We start from the raw sequence: 22,297 nt of genomic DNA on the forward strand, positions 1-22,297 counted from the left end.
TGTTCTCAGAGGCATAACACTGTTTGTATCATGCTAATACAGATAGTCTTGATAGTTTGATGGTAAGAACTGGTGAAAAGGACAGCAGTCTGTAACATTTCTGTTCAACATCTCATTTTGTTTCTTTATCAACATCATACACATGCGAAGAAACAAAAATTAACAATCCAACTTGTTTTAAGCAGCATGTACATAGCTGGTTTACAAACAGAATGATTTGAGACACCTATAAGAACTTTGGCTTTTTTATACTTACTGTGCAAACATGAACCTGGAAGTTTGTGGGCTGATTTAGAATTTTCTACGTTTGACGGTCATTTTATTTTCTAAGAAGTATTCCATGCAGAGGACAAGCAAGGATGTGTACTGTTTGAAGTCACATGGTGTACGTAGGACTGTCAAATCATCGGAACGGAACTTGGCACGCAACGAAGAGCTGGATCGGCTCTCACCGCCAAATTCTGCAAGTGTTGTCTTTGCTTCCTGCATATAACAAGCCAAAAGTGTGCAAAAGTGATAATATAAATCTTCTATCAAATGAAGAACCGTGAACAGATACCCATTATGTACCATATGTGTCTAGTCATGCATATATAATGTAATGTTTAACTCAGACAAGGCACAAAAAATTATCAATGATCATCAATTACTTGTCAAAATTAGATCTCATCTTTAAACGACAAATAAGAAAATTCATACAAATATGTACGATTCAATGAGGCAAATCGCATCTTTGCAGTGTGGGTGAGGCAGATGTCCTAGGCTATATGCATAAATCTTCTAGAAATCGTTATCTCACAAAACAATATGAGCGCAACTATAAAAACTATTGTCAGTGTGCCATATTATCAGAATGGAGACACAAAACAAAAATTATTTTGTCTCACTGATGCAAACGAGGTATATTTTTCAAATAGTTTGTGAATTTTTTTAATCTTGGGAAATGTTTATCAAATTATTTCCTTTATCCACTTTTTGTAATGTGATATAAAATGTTGAATTATGGAGACAATAAATATCCTGTTGGAGTATAAAATAAGAAGAAAATGACTAATTTGCTTTCTTCTTGTTAATTTGACAAGACCATACACAATTGGTTTATAAGCACATATATTGCTTAACATGGTACGCACCTGTGATGACTGTATCGCCCTCGTAGTTGAAGGCGCAGCTGAAAATCTCGTCGGTGTGTCCCTCCAGAGTCTGTAGGCAGTTGCCGGACTGCGGGTCCCAGACCCGGGCAGTCTTGTCCGCACTGGCGGTCAAGAGTTTGGTGCCTTGCGGATTAAAGGCAATCTGTGGTGGACAGGAAAATGAAAAAAACTATTAAGGTAAAGGCAAAGAACACCTTGACCATCACATCATGAGGCTCAATTGAAATGGAAATATATTTCTCTACTTCTCAATTTCTATCCCCTTTTTTCATAATAATACAGTATACGTAACTGCTTGTGAGTAATCTCTAGTGCAATATTCCGTCCTACAAACTTTGAATCCTGCTTTTCAGTAAATCTCCTGCTATGTCATTAATTGCAATATGTGCATATCAAGTTATTTCAATCATATCTGAACACCTCAAGTTAAAACATTCCATTTGATTCATTTGTGCTTGAATGAAGAAAATGCAATTTTAATTGAAAAAGCGATTTTAATCTGAAGGACATAATTATCATTTTTTTTCTCTCTTTATTTTTTTCAAATCTCTTTCTTGTTTATTTTTTTCTGACATGAATGAAAGTAAATATAAGACAAGCAAGTTAGCAAGTGCAGAATTTTAGGAGGCTGGTTAGTTCTTCAGGTATTCATATGTCAGCAGAATGAGCAACATATTTTTACCATCATCAAGACAGCTTTCACTCTCAGCCATATTTATAGCTTTAAAGTGTCTCACTTCTCCTTACACAAGTAAGAATTCTCTGCAAAGTGTCTCCATTACCTTGGATATTTCTCCCCCGTGGCCTTCTAATTTGCATACACACTGGTGGTTGACGGCATTGTAGACCCTGGCCGTACCTGTAACAGAGGTAACAGTAAAAGCCAGTGGCAAAACAAATTATGGAAATCTTCTTCATATGGTGACGACACGACATTTGCTCCTGAGACAATTGCTCCAGACTTATTTTCTTGAAAGGCTTAGGGTTAGGGTTGTAATAGGGTTTTAGATTTAGTTTGGATGTGAGGACTAGGATTAGGGTCAGGGTTATGTTTGTGGGTAGAATTATATGTTTAGCTTAATGTGCAGATAATTTCATGGGAGCAATTGTCGCTGAAGCAAATGACAAGGAACCCTTCTTCATATGGTACAATGTGCCTGGTTAATACCATTTGCTGACTATTTTGCTGGAGCAAAGCACGGCAGGTCCGCATCATTTGCCTGTTTCCTGGTGTGGGTATGCAGGTTGACCACTTCATCTGGAGTCATGACTTTCTGTCACAAACAGGACCTCCATTTTATGTCCTATCTGACAGACAGAGTGTTTTTGCCTCTTACTAGAGTGGATGGCATGAGTGCACTCAACAATGCTCAGCTAAACTCAGTGGGAATGGAACCTGAGCCATTTAGCAAGCATTGGTTGCCTCAGCAAAGCGTTCTCACCACAAGGCAAAATGTGATGTACTATTGCAAGGTTATTTGCTAAAGTAGCTAAAAGAAAATTATTGCACCAGCCTACAAACTGTATGTGTTTCATTGAATACGCCTTGACATTGCACATGAAAATTAAGCTGACAAAATTATGCAGTTTCAATAACCTTCTAAATGCCCTATATGGATAATAATCTAGTTTGTTAATCTTCTATCCATTGTTAGTCATGCAATACACTAATTTTTTACATATTTGCATTGTCTTGATTTGACTATTTTCATAATCCGCAAGTGCATAGTGACTTGGACTTTTGTTATAAATGGTTAACTGGTGCTCATAGGCAAAATTCCTTTTTTGCATTTTTCAGATATTTTTATTTGAATATTTCCGATTCCTCTCCATATATTTTCATGTATTTTTTAATGTATTTTTTCTTGATATAAAGAAAATCCAATGTTTTATTTCATTTTATCCAACAAAAGATGTTTACGAAAATGCTTAATCAAAAACTAATCCTGAAATTGGCAGCACATTTCAGAGGATTACAGTTGCTGTCTCTCTCTCAAATTGGCAATTTTTGCAAAATTCTCTCTGATTTTGCACTGGTTCAATGACTTCAATTGGATCTTATACTCTTTCTCCGCTTCAAGATATGCAGTGGAATTCAGAGCTGCTAAAGGAATGATAAAGAGGACAATTTCTGCCAGAAAATGACCCAAGGACTCAATGGGTTTGAGCAGAACTATTGGACTTACTGTCAGCAGACGCCGAGGCAATGTACTGTCCAGTGAAGTCAAAGACCACGTCCAGAATCTCGTCGTCGTGCCCGCGAAGGTTCCCGACGCACTTTCCCGTGGCAGCATCCCAGATCTTGCACGTCTTGTCCATGGACCCCGTGACGATCAGCGAGCAGTCGTAGTTGAACTGGGCCGAGCTGATCTCGCCCCGATGTCCAATGAGAGTGTGGATTCGTCTGGGGGAGGGGGAAAGAGGGAGAATGCGACAAGCACCAAATAAGCAGTAAATGAGAGAAGTTCATGCAATGGAAGTGCATCACAGTTGTGAACGACTTTCACAAGGTATCAAATTTCATGGCAGTTGCTTTAACTTTGACATTGTATTTGCTTACAAACACATAATTGAAATTTCCCCATTTTTTATTCTTAATCTCACCACCTTTGAACAACACATTCATATGGTTAGTTCAGGTACCTGTAATCACATTACCATTGCTCTGCATATACTTTTAAATTCACAATTGTGGTAACCTGATCACATAAGTTTGCTGATGTCTACAAGACCAAATGTCAACAGCATTCTTTGCTGTTAGTTTTGTTTTGCTTTTTTGTTTTAAGGGATGGGAAGAAGAAAGGATGTTGGGTTTCCTCATTGTTTGAAAAAGGAATAGAAAGGAATTTGATGGGAGAGGGGCGTTGCAGTCTTACCTGCCAGAATTGACGTCCCATACAGAGACGGTGTGGTCAAAGGAGCCAGTGATGACCTTGTCTCCGGTGGTGTTGAATGACAGCGAAATGATTTCTGCTGAATGCCCCTGCATTTGGCAAAAGGAAGAAACATTTTTATCACTGGTTAGTACAGTAGTCAGTCATATGCCCCTGATATTAGCATGGGTATTAAAGGCATGATTTACCATTTGCAGATGAAATAAAAAACCCAGCAGTAGTGCTTAAGAACAGTTCTAAAATGTGAGTTAGGGATAGAAACAACCACTGTAAAAATTTGAATCCATATAATCGATGTTAAGTATTGTTAAATACACAAAATGTGAACAATAGTTATAGTAAGAATACTCCAGACTACCGTCTACAGTTATGGTTTATAGAGAAAAATTCTGATATCTCCTTATATTTTAGGCTTTATTGTGAAAATTTTATATGGTAGGATGTTTTGTGATACGACAAACCTACACATATGCATCAAATGTGATATCTTGAACAATTTTGAAATCACTGTTGAAATCACTGCTCCCAAAGGTAAACTGGACCTTTAAGGGAAAGCTTTCATAGCCAAGAGGATTTCACTAAACGTTTGGTTTCATCCTTGCACTATGTCATAGGTTCCTGCAATAAGCATATTGGAAAAGGGTACATGAAAGATGCTACCACAGTCATATAAACCTATCACTTTAAATTAGGAAAACTCAAAATTAAAGACCTCAATAATGGATTCTTGCACAAATGGTGTAATATTTTAAATATGTACAAAGGACATTTCCTCAATAACTTTATATAATTTGATCTGGTAATTCAACTCTTTAGAATTCTTCCATTAGAAGATATATCAAACTCTGACATCAAAACACAAATGCACACAACAGTGACTTCACAATGCCACTCTGTTGACATTGACATGGAGCAAGTTCCTATGGGGGGGGGGGGGGGGGGCATTTTTTGGAAGCACACCCTCTACGAAAGCAATCCCTTCCTAGCATCCGCCATCCACTCACCGAGAGAGTACACAGCTCTGCCCCAGTTTTGATGTCCCATAGCTTGGCTGTGGTGTCCATGCTTCCAGTTGCGATCACGGTACTCTGGGGGTTAAATGCTAGACACACCTGTGATTGGGATCAGACAGAGAGAAGATGGATTATGTAGTCATTTAACCCAATATCACTCACATGCATTCATCTCAGTGGCATAGGGAGACCATGCAACGGGAAGCTGGCCTGACTTAAGTATATTCAGACAATCCCAGTAATGAATACAGCTTTATACGCAACAAACATGCAGCAGAAGAATCTCAACAGGAGTTGAACATTGCCAATGAGCGTATGATTCAGTGCATACATATTCACTGATAGGCAATTCTAGTTTAGCAGGTACCCCAATGGACAGCATATCATTATTAATTCAATCGGGACAATGTTGTCTCCCCCATGCTGTGGGGTCTTTACACCTAGAACTAAACCTATAACTTACTTACTCAACCCTGTTTTCTTCTTCAACATCTTTTTTTTTAAATTCTCAACCCATGAAAGATCCCACCAGTATAACCCAATACTGCCAGTACCCATTAATGCATCACAGTCATAGCCCAAGCCCATATGATAATTCATTCAAAACCTTGATTATATAGTTATTTTCACTCTACATTTATTCAAGCGACTTGATAGAAACTTCTGCCTTCAAAACATGTTTGTGCTCTCCTTGCATCAAACACACATTTCTCCAGCTGTAACTGGCTTTGGACAAGCTTGATATTCTTTCAATTGTTACATGTATATATTTAGTCCCTCCATGATGCAGATGACATCACAAATAAACATATGTGTACTTTCTAAATGATACTGTCATTTATAATGACAACTAATCCAGACTATATGTCAGGGTAATATCAATTTACACACCTTATTCCAAAGATGCACTTAACCTCACTGCTGGGCAAGGTAAAATGAAAGTGCACTATTCTGTATATTGCCCAGTATACATTGCATTGTCTCACAGTAGTATTGACCCAGATATCATATTGCTATATGTGGAGAGTGGCCATTGGTTTTTCCTATCCACTGAAGCCCAAGTAAACCTTGATGAAACAGGTGACAAGTTTTTCAGGTTGCTCTAATCCTTGGCATCATTTTACATCAGTTCACAGTTCTAAGACTGTGTAGAATACGTAGTCTGCACTAATCACATTGAAAATGATAATTAAATCAAATTCTGAAAGCTTGCATACTTCACTTTATTTTTTTTATTTTTTTTTTTTTGGGGGGGGGGGGGGAGAAGGGAAATTTGTCTTCATACAATGACTAAACTCAGTGTCATTAATACTGACAATGATTGGTAATAATTAAATTTCATCAAACAACTACTAAAAATAGCTTTAAAAAACCCAAAACAACAACAAAATAAAAAACACCACACACAGACACAGAACAAAATGCCTGTCACTATCATGAACACTTTCTTATCAATTATTGTTATCCTTTTCATCAACGATATCATCAATACCAGTCTAGATATAGACGATGATAACAACCACTGTAAACAACACCCCACTTTCAATGACATAAAACATCACAACAATGTAGAGAAGTTAAAGAGATACATCACTTTCCCTCCTTTCAACACACCAGCAGAACTGACCACTGGTCACTCAAATAGAAGAGCAATGTCCATTAGTAAACATCTATCAACACAGATTCATCAAAGCTTGCCAAACCAAGTGCATCCTCTTGAATTATAGATTCAGCTTTGCTGACCGCACAATTTTGATGGTTTTTTTTTTTTCATACAGGTCAGAAGTGACACAATACTTGTGATATGATGACAGTCAAAGAGGTAGACATATTGAGGAAGAAGAGGGAAAAAAAAACACCACTTAAATCAATTAGAGAGGAAATTTTTCAGGCCGGTGTGCTGCATTTTTCCTCTGTCCATTTCTCCCGCGGCATGCATAATTCTGCCGCTTGGAGCCAGCCGGAGCCGGCCGATTTTCACCGGTGAATTGGCCAAAACTGACCTCGGCGTTGGATGAGTGGACCGTAAACTGACCCTTTAAAGGGCAGACTGACCCAAGCTGCATGGAGCACTGACCTTAGAGTGGTCGGAATTGACCTAGTGACCCACAATGGCTGTCTCATTAGCACCCACGATTGTTTCCTCTTTCTCGCTCTCTCTCTTTCTCTCTTATTTTTGTTTTCCCCCTCTAAGCTTATCCATTTATGTGTGCAAAAGAAAAACACCTATTTAACGTAATGGAGCTGGCCAGAGTATATGAGGCAGGAGCACTAAAAGATGCTTAGATTGGAACGATTCACTTGCACTGTGGGGAATGCGGATTGGCTTCTTTAACTCATTACTCTTCAACAATAGCTGGATTGGAATACAGAGTTAATTTCTATACTAGCATCATGCTGGCAGCAACTAACACACTCATCTGAAATACTTTTGGCATTTGGGAGCAGCTAATACTTTCCCATTACAATACCTGCTCAAATGACACAAATGAAAAGGAAATGTAACATTGTATTTACCTCTTCACAACAAATAAGAAATCTTGCAATATTTTTACCTATTGGCAACACATCTGATAGATGAAAAGGGCATTTAGAAATATCAATTAAAGAGATATCACCTCATGACAGCTGTTTTGGTTGTTTGATATTTTCATTCATTTATCTAAGTATTCTTAAAGTAAACCAATAACCTATTTCAATCATTAATTTACTTACATATCCCTTTACATATTCCTCATCCATTATCTATTTATCTATTCATTCATCTAATTCCTTGTTCATTTGTCATTTATTCATTCAATCATTCTACAATACACTTTTGCATTTGTGAAATATTTGGTTGTTTAGAGCCACAGTGTAGTCCAGGTAAATGAAACAGTACAGTTGGCTGTACAGAGTAAAGTGCCTCCAAATTTGTATGGACTCAAGAAATTCAAGACTATTAACAAAATGTTCCAACAGACAATGCTGCTGACATATATTGTGGCAATATGGGACTATTAAAAACATTCTAAAGTACAAAACTAATTTTGGGTAAAAAAAAACATATTCATCTAGATGTTTATATTAATTTTGGGTTAAAAAAATCATATTCATCTAGATGTAAATCATTGCAAAGTCATCTTTGCTATGGTAGCAAAATGAGTGTGAAGCTTTGCTAATAAACATTCCTGTCAACTTTCTACTAAGACTATAACTTGGTTTACTTAGCTTGCCAGAGTCACATTTAGATATTTTGATATTCTTTGGTAATTAGCACCCTCTGCCTGAAACACTGTAATCATACAGTTACAATCAAATTTGTGTTGATATAAACATAAATACTATAAATTCAAATGTAGCAAAAGTGGTGTAGAAATACTGATATCTGCAAGGCATACATTGTGGCTAGGTAAACTGAAGAGTGGTTTTCCAACGTTTGAAAGTTCACTGAAGAACATTCCTAATCACTCACTACTAGTATTGATCCACATTCCAGTTAATCAGCCTTAAAAACAAAAGACTTTCATAGTCTACTCATGAACTGTGACTTGTAAGAGCTGTACTCCACTTTTCCTTATGACGAGTAACATCACTTCACACAAACTCACACACACAGACACACACATATTCACAAGATGCGGGAAAAAAACACAGACATACATCCATATTATATGTCTGTCTCACATCATTTACAAAATCAGTATCAACTCCTATAATCTTTCCTTCTCACTATTTCTTTCTGACTGAATTCAGTTGGCCCAAATTGATAATATATGTACATGTACATGTCCAAAAGATAAAGTAATTGAATAACCAGTTCTTCGTCTCACACTGAAGTTTACATCAGTTGCTGCAAGTAGGTTTACAGTCAGTAATATTATTTTATGTGAGTCCTCCATTCGTCTCTAGACTGACTCATTTTAAAGTACAGTGTATGTAGATGTCACTGTACAATCACAAGTAAAAGAGCCTTTGTTGCAGACGTTACAAAGTGACCACAGATTGCAAAATGTAGATAGGCTCATATTTATGCAGACTTTGCGTTATGCAACAAAAGCTCTTCAGCATTTTGATTTTATGAAAGAAACAACAAGAGGACAACAACCTGAAATAGAAGAGATACACCAAACTGTGCTCTATCCTGAAATCAACATGTTTGTTGTCTTCTCTTTGTTTGTTTTTCTTTCCCCCTCAGGAAAAAACATCTGTGCCTCTGTTTGTGAAAGCTCACGTTCTCCAAAAGAATTTCCACTGTACGCAGCACACCCGGTGCTGACCTCTAGCAAAGTGCGCTGACACAGAGGTTGATTAACAAGTGAGTGACAGGTGATAATTTGACCCAGATCTGGGACACATGCGGAAAATAGCTTTCCCCACCTATGTGTGCAGCGTCAGGTTATGATGCACTTTCCCCTTGCACAATCTGTTTTTTTTTTCTGCTTTGGACTCATATTCTCTTTCTTGTCCTAAAAATAAAAACTTGCATTCTGATTAAAGGACAAGTTTACCTTCATATACATGTGGATTAAGTGAATGCAGCAAACTTATTAGAACACATTAGTGAATGTTTGGGGAAAATCAGACAACCCGTTCAAAAATTATGAATTTTTACATTATCTGTGTAGTCACTGCTGGATGAGAAGACTACTACAGTCTATGATGTCACAAGCGTACAACTATACAAGGAAAATAAAAAGAGAATTTCACAGAATTTCATTTTTTGAAAAAAGTGCACATTTCCTCAACCTGTCACTGATGTATGTTAAGGGTAATATTATTCCCCCTGCCTTCTGAAAGCGGCAAGTCAAGCGTTCTCTTATTATGCGAGAAATGTGAAAATATGGCAAATTTTCTTTATGTTCTCTTTATATAGTTGTACACATGTGACATCACACACTGTGGTAGTCTTCTCATCCAGCAGTGACTGAGTAGAAACTTCAAAAATTCATAACTTCTGAACGGGTTGTCCGATTTTCCTCAAACAGTCACGGATGTGTTCTACTAATATTGCTGCATTCACTCATTCCACATGTCTATGAAGGTGGACTTGTCCTTTACCTACAAACTGCTCATTTTGGTGTGTCCTGACAGTACACTCTTTTATATCGTAACCACAGATCTGATAATCCATCCATCCTACCACAAGTATTAAAGTGTATCAGATACAAAATACAATATCTCAAGCCACTATGACATGCTGTAAGACTTCAAGAAAATTATAAAGTGGACTTCAGCCAAATGCAACATTCACAGCTTTCTTAAAGAACTTTGATTTAATACCTACAAAAGTATGCATATCAAATTCTACTTATCATCACTTTGCTTCCTACAGTTAATCTACCTGCTTCTAAGTAAGGTAATTTTGTTGTGCATTTCTGCAGACATATTTTTATAGCTTCCCAAGGCATTTGCCTGACAAATACCAGGATTAATGCTGCTAATCTGACTGACCTGAAGCTTGATGCTCTGGACATACAAGCAGCATGAATTGCGAACCCACTCAACTATCAAAATCAGCCAAAATCTCCATGCAGCAGTTTGATACAAATTACTTTCACAACCATACACAAAACTTATTCCATATCATCATTAAGCAACTACTCTGTATCAATTTGAAATGACCACACAGCTCAACAGTCCAAAAATACTCAATTAACATACGGAAGTGAACAGCATTATTCTCAATATGTGGGACAAAACAGAAAGCAATACTCCCATGATCTGGGAGCTGGCAGGAGGGTTTGATTCTTTCATCTTTTAGTCAAGATTACTCCCAAACAGGGTGCAAGAATCATGCTTTCGCTCATGTGCACACAAGAAGAAGGCAGGGCAGAAAAAAAAAAAAGAAAATAAAGCACAAGTTTTAGCCTTCATAACAAAAGGAAACAGAAACATAGCTTACTATTTCAGATGTGTGTCCTCGTAGCGTGTGATAACACTTGCCAGTTTCCGAGCTCCAAATCTTGCAGGTCTTGTCAAATGAACCAGTTGCTATCTTGTCACTGGAGTTAGGGGAAGGGGGGGGGGGGGGGCAAAGAAGAGAAATTATAGGATCTACCACTTAGCTGGTTCAGATGGTACAATATAATGATGAGCCTTTGGACTATTCCTGCCATTACAACTGCAAAATACAAGTATAGAGATATGCAGTAAATGTGTAAGAATTTTGTATGAACTATTCTAGTATGTCCATCTGTAACAGTATTATCTAATGACATGGCATCATGTCATAAGTTACCAAAGAACCCAGAAAACATTTTCTTCTTCCCTCAAAAAGTATGAACAGAAAATTGAATGAGCCTCTTTTGCAAAAAAGCTTTACATGGTAACATCAAAGGAGGAAAAAACAAAAGAGAACACACCATGGTCAGCATTTTTGTCTTTTTTTCTCTCTTTAGGGTTGAGGATGAGGAGGTAAAAGGAACTGTTAATGACAAATATATGGATCCAAATAGTTATGTTGGGCAGTTATTTCACTGAATATGAGAATATGTACATGTACAGTTACATTGGAATAGTGTAAGGTTAACTAAATGCAGACTGAGTTGAGGTTGAATGGATGTGATATTACATGCAGCTCTGTAACAGTAAACACATTAGTACCATAGTCTACAGGTACAAACTGCTTAGATTATTCCTGACACTTTGTATCCTCATTGCCATCCCAGATGTTTTATCATGCGGTTTGCTGCCATCTATTGTCAACTCCCATACAGGCTAAGCATGAAAACTGCATAATATATGTATCACCCTGCATAAGTCAAAATGACAAGTTTTCTTCTGCATGAAACCTTCCATTGTCATTTTATTAGGAAAAAAAGAAAACAAACTCTTTCCGAAATTAAAGCTCTAGGAAAACTTTTCTTAGACATTGTTTATTTTTCAGCACAATTACTATTTCTCAGCAACATGTATTGTGGATGGAACATACACCATAAAATGTTTCTCGCAAGTTTCTCAACAATTTTTGACATACAATACACGCAAACACAAAATAAGATTTGAAGATTCCACAATGACTTTTATTGCGTGCTGTCTCACCTCCCGAATGGTTTGGGCAGTAATTCTTAAAAACAAACGAACAAACAAACAAAAAACAGAGGATGGGAAAAAGCCAAACTGAGATATTATCATCACGCAAGATGCAGTCTTTCAAAGAAATTTGGCAGATTCTGGACCAGTCTGCTAATATGGACTTGATGTTTCATAGCATAAATGAATAAAGAATAATCAATGAATAAAAAATACTAAATGCAAGCCACTCCATCTTCAAGTTTGTTCTGATAAATGGGAGTAAAATGAGATGGACAGAATGATAGAAGTTCCAACAAAATTGTATTTGAGACAAGAGACTGCATATATGCGAAATAGATGAAGTCATGACATTGGCACTTCACAACTCCCCTATACATTTGTAAACCAAAATAAAACATAAATTACTGTATATGCCGAATATTTCGCGAGGTTTTTATTATCGCGAATTTCGCGAGTCAGGTGCTATTCGCGAAATTAAAGACACACAAAAATATTGACTCTGATCCCGATGTGAATGTAATGTAACGTATGCGTGTACACTTCTCTGTGCCAGTACAGGACTCCACGATCGCGAATTTAACCACTCGTGAAATTGTCTGGAATTCCCGATTCGCGAAATTTTAGACTCGCGAAATATATGGCGTATACAGTATGTCACGCCTCAATAAGACAGCATCTACAACCACCTTCCCCTTATAATTCACAATAGACAGTTTTGGAAATGTATTCAAATTCTATGCCTGCTTTGTTCATAAAAGTTGCCCTTTACAACCACTGTGCTTGCTAGAGGCTTGCCCTACCTAGCAACAACTGAGGGAATTCCTGCCTTAGTAACAAAATTGGAGGGAGTTGGTGAATGAAATGGTTGTAGAAATAGAAACAGCCATGAATTGCCATACACTATAGAATTGGTCTATTGCTGGTTAATCTATTAAAAAGAAGTGACTACAATATTTTGATGCGAAAGATATTCTGCTTTTCTCTTCTGATAGTTTCGGGTTGGTTTGTTTTTATTACAAAAAAGAAGTCATCAAAGATTTTTGTGCAGGTCAATGGAAGAATTGAGAGGCAACTACACAATCACCTCTTCTATTTTGTATACATGTAGTTGCCTTGACATCACTGTTTCATGACGACATGTGAACCTTCAAAATTGACTTTAATATTTACATCCGATTCTGATGAAACATCTACCATTAAATCATTCTTCTGAAAGCTGACTAGAAACACAGAACAGAATTGCATATTAATATGTCAAGGAAAGCTCATTTTCTCACAAAGACATGATGCGCTTACCCATAAGGATTGTTGAAGGCTATGGCATAGACCACATTTCTGTGCCCTTCCAACGTGTGGAGTTCCTCCCCTGAGGCTGTGTCCCACACCTTGCACGTTCTGTCATAGCTGCCTGTGATGAAACTGGACCCGGATTTGTTGAAGGCCACATTGGTCAGAGGGAGGATGTGTGCTCGAAGGACCTACATAGACAAAAACAAAACAAAACAAAACAGAGAGTAACATTATGATAGAAATGAGGCAATACAAGACATGAGTGAAGGTTATAAATCACATATCACCTGAACATTTAAAAGTATCTCTAGAACTCATTCGTGACTGTTCAAGTCAATGCAGCATTGAGGGCAACAGTTTTATTGTCAATGGATTTTAAATTCTACATACTGTATACGCTATAATTTTCGCGTACATAAATTTTCGCGAATTGCCGCTGTCACACATTTTCGCGAGTGGTTAAATTCGCGATTGGGGGACCAGAGAAAATATGAAGTGGCAAAGAAAGTGTGAATTTTCAACTTACTAGCATATAAGAATGATACTAGTTATACACTGCATGAAAAAGACTTGCCAAACTCTGCGAACTAGTACACTGTAAGTTAGAATTCAACATTTTTGAAGTGGTTAAGTCCATCGCGCTAGATTTCTGAAGATCGAGTGGTTCCCTTGCGATAATGGATTGGCTCTCTACAGTATTCGTAAGTAGACGTGGACGTGCGTAAACAAGCTTAGCCAGTATGGTCTGTTCGGTAAGCCGTGACATGGTATTCTAGTACTGAAATGTTCGTATCATCAGGCAAGGGATTCATTTTGGAAGGTAATATTTTCGCGTGTTGTTAATTTCGCGAATAGCTCCCGACTCGCGAAATTCGCGAAAATAAAACCCCCGCGAAATATATAGCGTATACAGTATCTGGTTCTATGCTGAACCTTTCAATATCTAAGAAGGATATCAACACAAAGAAGGGAACATACATGTAAACTCGCATTAATTCGATCTCTCTCTCTCTGTTTTTAAAATCCCAGAAAACTGAGTTCCACGTTTCCTGTACACATCATGCTAATTAACCCACATACATTCACATCATCGTAACTTCAGTGTTTCAACAAGTCCAAGTTTACTTGACCTAGGCTATCATTGATTTCTTGCATGGATAGCCACAGCCCAACATATTGGGTCAGCATCAAATCTTCTACTACTACTACTACTACTGCTGCTGCTGCTGCTGCTACTTCTTCTACTACTACTACTACTACTACTACCACTACTACTAGTAGTAGTGGTAGTAGTAGTAGTAGTAGTCGTAGTAGTAGTACGTAGTAGTAGTAGTAGTAATAGTAGTTGTAGTAGTAGTAATAGTAGTTGTAGTGTGTAGTAGTAGTAGTAGTACAGTAGTAGTAGTAGTAGTAGTAGTAGTAGTAGTAGTAGTAGTAGTAGTAGTAGTAGTAGCAGTATCAAAGAAATTGAAGACAAAATCTAAGAACTTAATGTAATGGAATCAGTATATGATAATGTGATTACATCCAGCATACATGTATATCCCACAATACAAATTGTTAAAGGACAAGTCCACCTTCATATACATAAGGATTGAGAAAATGCAGCAATACTAGTAGAACACATCAGTGAAAGTTTGAGGAAAATTGTACAGTCCGTTCAAAAGTTATGAATATTTTAAGTATCTGCGCAGTCGCTGCTGGAAGAGAAGACTAACAGTGTATGATGTCACATGCGCACAACTATATAAGGAAAATAAAAAGAGAATTTCACAAAACTTTACTTTTTGAATAAAGTGCACATTTCTTCGACTTGCTACTGACGTATGTTAAGGGTAATATTATTCCCCCTGCCTTCTGAAAGAGAGAAGTCAAGCGTTATTTTGTTATGCGAGAAAAATGGAGATATGTTGAATTTTCCTTATTCTTTCTTTATATCGCTGTACTCATGTGACATCACAAGCTATAGTAGTCTTTTCATCCAGCAGTGACTGAGCAGAAACTTCAAAAATTCATAACTTTTGAACGGATTCTCCGATTTTGCTCAAACTCTCACTGATGTGTTCTACTAATATTGCTGCATTCACTCAACCCACATGTCTATGAAGGTGAACTTGTCCTTTAACTGCCACTCCATCCTGCTAGTACCTTGAAGAGATAGAACTTGTGGTCGTCCGGCTTGGCAAGCTTCTCCTGTAGTCTCTCAATGAGCTGTCTGACCTGTTCCGTTCTGTTTGGGGTGACCAGAGGCTCCTTGCGTACAATCTCGTCTAGGATGGGGTCAATGTCCGTTCTGGGAGGTTTTTCAGAAGCACAACATTGTGGTGAGAACCACGCACACACACACTTTGCAAGTCCAACTTAAAATGAAGCTTATGATTTTAATCAGACCATAAATTGTACATATCTGAAAAAAAAAAAAACTTTATGAATATCTTGTCTTACACTGACCTAAAATTTACTGGTAGCCATTACATATATTTTCGGCAGACATACACTGTAATTTCACCAATGGTCACATGATATTAAGACCATATTCTACTTTCACTTACTTGCTAATGATCCAATGGGATTATCACATGAACAAGCACTGCATGTGCTATTAGAACTCAACAAAAATACAGCACTGTAACAGAAAACTTGGCATGTTGTGGATATCACTGACTCTACCAGAGCTGTGCCATAATTCATATTCCGAAAGTTTTGAATCTCACAGTAGTTACCAGACAAAAGCAAGTTTCCCAGAAATTCTGTTAGAATACCTTTCTGACCATTTATTTTAGCTGTGACAGATGATTCAGGGATCCTAGTCCTACCACCAGGTTATATTTGTTAGTGTGAATTCAAAAGACAGAGTACAGGCATACTTACCCTGGTTTGAGATCCAGAAGATCAATGGATTTGGTCTTCAGCATATTGGACTGTTCATACTCCAGGATTATACCTTCCAAAACAAAAATAATATACAACAATCAAAGTTGTAAATCTATATTGTACTCATACAGAAATGAACCTCAACGTCGAGATATTGATAACTCTGTGGATTAGAAGAAAAAAATGTGACAAAAACATTTCTTAGCTTTTTTTTTTGAGTGTGTGTTTTATTCTTTATTTTTTTATTTCTTCTTTTTTCTAGGTCTACGCTTTCTCAAACAGAGTGTTCGAACGCTCCAAATCTCGCACAGTACGGTATACATGTAGTAGGCCGTAGGTATAGAGATCTATGGGCTATGGATATGGTTCACTTTTTGGTTCGCTTCGCTTTTGTCACATTTTGAGCGCTCGAACGCACCCCACCATACAATCTCCTGGCATCACCAATGATCACTTCACTCAGTTCACTGAAAACAAAACTTGGCATTGATGTAAAACATTGTGGATCTACAGCTCTATAATCTATGCGAGAAACTACTGTCTTTGAATCCCTCTTCCTTGTGTGGCACTAGCATTGACAACAATGATCAATCTTGCTCCTTTGGCTTTGGCAATTTGGCAAGGACTGGTAAAATTAAAATCTTGATACCATTTAGGGCCTAATAGTGTCATTTAATTGATCGTGACATTTCATTTGCAGCACTGCCACTGTCGAGCTGTCCTGATTGTCCGACATCAATACACTTCCAACGGAAGTTACATTGCCATTGGCCGTACATATCTTCAAGGAATCATTAATATCATTATTAGACACCTCTTTGGTAGAGTCTTCTGATTAACGAATATCGAATAACGTTTAATTATTAACGTAGACACATTTTACTGTCATGTATAAATTCACATTGTCATTTACAGTGCCGCCTTGCCATTATTGCATTGGCATTGCATTGGATCAACGACTGCATTGTGATTCGCTCGCGTAAATTTACTTGTGTGGGATGGCAAACATTCATGGTGAAGACAACCCGCGTAACTGAAGTGGAGTAGCGGAGAGAAAACAAACGTAAAACAAGGCATAACAACGACATTTGCATAGTTTGATGTATCATATCTATTTTAAACACGTTGAAGCTCACCTGGAGGATAATATCTCAACAAAAATCTCTTGAGCCGCATGTCTGGCGCTGACTTTGAGACAAAAATAATATTATTTGACCTCCACTTCTTCAGCTACTACGTGTATGCATGCATGTGCATGCACAGGGTCCACATAAAATAAACCGCGTCCGTAGTGATACATGGTCGCGCTAGCGCGATCAGGTACATTCCACAACACAGTCGCCGCGCCGACAAGGGCCAAAATCGCGCGATACACTGTTCTCCTCCCCTGTGGATACAATCTTTGATACAATATGCAGGTGAGTACCGTAGACTACGCAAATGTGCACCCGCGAATTAATACAAGCAGCACTTCAGCGATTGCGCTATGTATGGTAGTGTGTAATAAGAAAAATATAAACAATGCCCGATGTTTATTGTTTTTCTATTTCCTTACACACCAATAATTAATGCTTTCCTGGCAGTATCAGCACTATAATTTTGTAATTTAAACATTTGAGTAAGTGAAATTGTGAGCAGGTTCACCGGATATGGGGTTAGGTGGGGGTGGATGTTTTGTTACCTTCTGTTTGATGTGTTTGTCTCTTTTCTTTCTTTCTTTTTCACACAAATTCTAAAGTTTCTTTTTCATTCGAGGGATGCCCGAGGGATACCAGCAGCCCGTTTCATTTTGACCAGTGATCCAAGTGAATGAGAGCTATAGGGCAGGCCCGTAGCCAGGATTTTTCAAGGGGGGGGGGGTGCGGTCACTAAAAAAATGGACCTTCGGTACCAATACCAATGATGACACACACACACACACACACACACACACACACAATTATATATATATATATATATATATATATATATATATATATATATATATATTCTTTGGACGACCGAACTACAAAAGTTGTATAAGAATTTGCGCGCGAAGCGCGCCGCAAATTGTGAATTTTGACTGTTTTAATGACGTTTTAAAGTCTCGAGGAAATTTGTATTTTTGTCTGTTGCATGCAATCGCGTTACGGTATTTCATCTAGGAAATAGTAAAAACTCATTTTGCCAGGAAGTTGCAAAGTTTAATTGTGTTCGAGACTCTGCGCGCGTAGCGCGCCGCAAAATTGAGAATAGTGATTTTCCTGGTGTTGTTTTAACTTTTATTTTTTCTATTGTATACCCGCGTTAGCAGGCCTGAAGCCAGGATATTTAAAGGAAGGGGGGATTGCGTTAATTAACAAAACGGTCCTTTGATACTGTCCCGGGAGGGGTAGCGACAATTAAAAGGTGGACACCATGCTCATACATGGACTTTCAAAATGGCCCCTAAACGAGTAATGATCATATGATTTTTTCGGGCCTTAAAAACAAGTATTCCTTAAATGTTTCCTGCACCCTAAAGAAGTACTTCATCATGATTGAACAATATACCATTTTCCCAAATTTCGGCCTTTTTGATACCCTTTGATTATATACGCTCGTACATCACACTTTCCATCTAATCCGTGAGAAAAAACGACCCCTATTACGCGTTTTCTTTAGCGAGTATGGTCACGGTGTCCACCTTTCAGTAGAGTTTTCCATCCCATTGGATGCTGTTTGGAAGATGAAACATTCACTTTACTATACAGTATATCAGCCGTTGGTATGCGAGTTTGTCAAAAACGAAAATAAATAAGAAAATTTTTAAAACAAAATGAATTGTAAATGTGAACCATTTATATGTTGCCTCCTTGTGGTAGGATATTTCCAGCATTTCCGAACTTTCAAATAATCATTTTAGATTTAATAATATTAAAGGTAGTAGATCCGATTCGCAAACATCTCCAATATCAGTCAATAATGTCATATTAACCATCATGCTAAGAAGGTTTTCTTTGTGAAATTTGGAGGTCAGTGAAATTCAAAAATTAAACATCCGTTAGCCATTGGAAGAAGTTGAGTGCAAATTCAGACCTCAGGCTTAGTGCTCAGATGTTTTCCTATATGATTTGATCTGTCTTACTGTGCACACTAAGATACATACTGGAATGGTTATTTCTTATTTATTAAATTATAGTAGCATATTTGGTTACTAGCTGTCTCTAGGCATTTTCGAATTTGGGCTGCAAAGAGATCCACTACCTTTAAGTTAGAAGAGAGATAAGTAAATAATGATAAAATAAACAAACAAAAAAGAATGAGTTTCTTTTGTACTCTCTAAAAAAATCGAGTGAAAATATTCACTCTAAAAAGAGTGAATACAAAAAAGAGTGAATTTCGAGTGAAATTGGAGTGAATTTTGAGTGAAAATGTTCATTTTCACTCATTTTGGAGTGACGTCAGGGATCACTCCAAAATCTTCGAGTGATCCCTGACGTCACTCCAAAATGAGTGAAAATGAGCATTTTCACTCAAAATTCACTCCAATTTCACTCGAAATTCACTCTTTTTTGTATTCACTCTTTTTAGAGTGAAAATTTTCACTCGATTTTTTTTTAGAGAGTAATACTATCTGACAAACTTTTTACTTTACCATTTTACTTCATAGCTCAGCACTTTCCATTCTCTCTCATACTCTCTTACCCATTACATTTAAATGAAATACAACTAAAATGAGTTTGCGTGCCTGCATAATACTCTTTGGAAATTATAAGTGAGAATGTTCTTAGGTTTTGGCTCACTTTAAAATGAGAACCAATAGAACTGTCACAACATGAGGAAATGTATAAGTAATAATCAACAGTACATTTCCGAATTTGGTCTGCAAAGAAATCCGCTACCTGTAAGTTAGAAAAGAGATTAGTAAATAATGATAAAATAAACAACAAAAAAGAATGAGTTTCTACCGCCGTATCCAGAACAGAGCCTGAAACGGTGCAGGCTCAAGAAATCGTTTGTACTATAATACGTCTTGAAGTATTGTGTGATACTGTTGACTCAGACTTCTACAAAGCTGTAAGTGAGAATTTTAACCCAATCCGGCTCATTACCTGTGTTTTTTTATGAAAAATATGAATAAAGAATGTAAATTAAATAACGATGCGTCACAATGCAGTCTAACGCTCTCACAATGTTATTATACATAGGGTTTTTCCCTGACTGTTTTTACTCCGGAGCTCTTGCAATATTCAGGCTTTTGTAATACTATCTGACAAACTTTTTACTTTACCATTTTACTTCATAGCTCAGCATTCTCTCTCATACCTCTTACCCATTACATTTAAATGAAATACAACTAAATTGAGTTTGCGTGCCTGCATAATACTCTTTGGAAATTATAAGTGAGAATGTTCTTAGGTTTTGGCTCACTTCAAAATGAGAACCAATCGAACTGTCACAACATGAGAAAATGTATAACTAATAGAGAACTGGAGTAAGACAGGCCTTTCATTTTGTTTTGTCTCTCCTGATCGTTCGTAAGAAATGCTAATTCATGACCACCTTTTCACAATTTGATTGGAGCATGCATTCATAATGGAAAATAGTTGACATAATAATCTATCCCCAGGCATTATCATGCCAACATGTACTTATATGTACATGTACTATATCTTTGTGAGACGTAGATATAAAATGTCTCAGGTTTTCGATTATAGTAATTTCGAGGAAATTTCTTTAATTTTTATCATATATGTAATTTTGAGGCTATTAGATTTTCATCCACTTACCTCTGTTCCTGTGAAAAAATGCAAGTGTCAACCTCAATGTCATCCACGAATCGCACGTACTCGGGCGGCCAGTGGAAAAAAAAAAAAACACCGGTCAAACGCGCCGAGGGCCATGGCATGCAGTGCCAATATAATAATAACTCGCACAAATTGATACATAACATTTGTGTTTGTGTGCATGGGGACGATCCGATGGTTCATACAACAAAAGGGTTTCGTACAATTATTTTTAACATTGTTAAACATACTCTTCCACATTTACGTAGCATATAATGTGTCTTTATATTTATTTGGATTGTTATCTTGAGAATTGCTAAAAACCGTTATTATGAAAAAGTGGACTTTCAGAATTTGGGGGGGGGGGGGGTGCGTACGCACCCGACGCACCCCCCCCCCCCCCCCCCCCCTGGCTACGGGCCTGTAGGGTGTCACTATACTAGTATTCTTATTTTGTTTTTGTTCTTCTTCTTTTTCTCCTTCTCCTTCTTTTTCTTCTCCTTCTTATTCTCCTTCTTCAGCTGACTCTTTCAATTAGCTGAAGAGTCTTGCAGACATTTTTTTTTATGGCTCATCTACCTTTTTCAACCCACTTCACCAACGGACATTATGACGTCACATGGTTCAAACAGAGGGCAATCATTGCTCAATTTTTACTCTTGCAGTCCCATCTTATAACTGTTACAAAATATTTGTCACTAAATGGCTAATAGAAAATAAATCCCGCAAAGGCATCCAACCGTAGAATATCTAATGGGTGATTGGAGGTTGAAATTATACAGTCGCTTATATGTATTTTTATGATACAGTATCAATAGATCAAATATTGGATACTCTACTTTCGAAAAGTTTGCAGCCCACAGAACGAACTTGGACTTCCCCTCATAAAAAGTGATCACGTGAAAGTTTGCTTGCTTTGTTGTTGTTTTTTCACCCCTTTTTAATGTAGGCCCGATGATGACCCAGGGGTTATGGAAAAGGGGGTGGAGAGGCTGCTACTCCCCCCCCCCCCCCCCCCCCCACACACACACACAGACATTTTTTGGCTCTTCGAAAAATGGGAAAAATGGAAAAGAGGAAAAAAGTTGATGATTTTCATATTATGGTTCCGTCTGGAGATCCTGCCCCGTCGAAGCGGGGAACCGGGTATTGACCCATCCCCCCCACACACACACACACACGCACACTCACACACATCTGTAACGTTCTGCATCCCCTTTATGGCCTGCGTATAGGAATTATGAATGGGATGGTGATTTATTATAGTTGTCTTTTGTTTTGTAATATTTTTTCTTTCAGCGTAACTA

General features: G+C 37.5%; 1 protein-coding gene across 1 annotated transcript; it reads right to left on the bottom strand.

The window, feature by feature from the left end:
* Window positions 1–320: 320 nt before the first annotated feature.
* Window positions 321–17,465, bottom strand: LOC139742994 (uncharacterized). Its single transcript, XM_071653501.1, has 11 exons — window positions 17,379–17,465; window positions 16,240–16,312; window positions 15,517–15,661; window positions 13,375–13,556; window positions 10,946–11,045; window positions 5,053–5,160; window positions 4,031–4,137; window positions 3,341–3,558; window positions 1,937–2,013; window positions 1,134–1,296; window positions 321–483 (listed from the first exon to the last, which is right to left on the bottom strand). The coding sequence occupies exons 1-11, from the start codon at window positions 17,416–17,418 to the stop codon at window positions 449–451; spliced, it is 1,248 nt and encodes a 415-aa protein (XP_071509602.1). The 5' UTR covers window positions 17,419–17,465; the 3' UTR covers window positions 321–448.
* Between the last annotated feature and the right edge of the window lie 4,832 nt (window positions 17,466–22,297).

The sequence above is a fragment of the Diadema antillarum genome, unplaced genomic scaffold, assembly GCF_040938485.1.
Source record: "Diadema antillarum isolate AM-2024a unplaced genomic scaffold, OU_Dant_1.0 seq00001041_RagTag, whole genome shotgun sequence".
NCBI lineage: Eukaryota > Metazoa > Echinodermata > Echinoidea > Diadematoida > Diadematidae > Diadema > Diadema antillarum.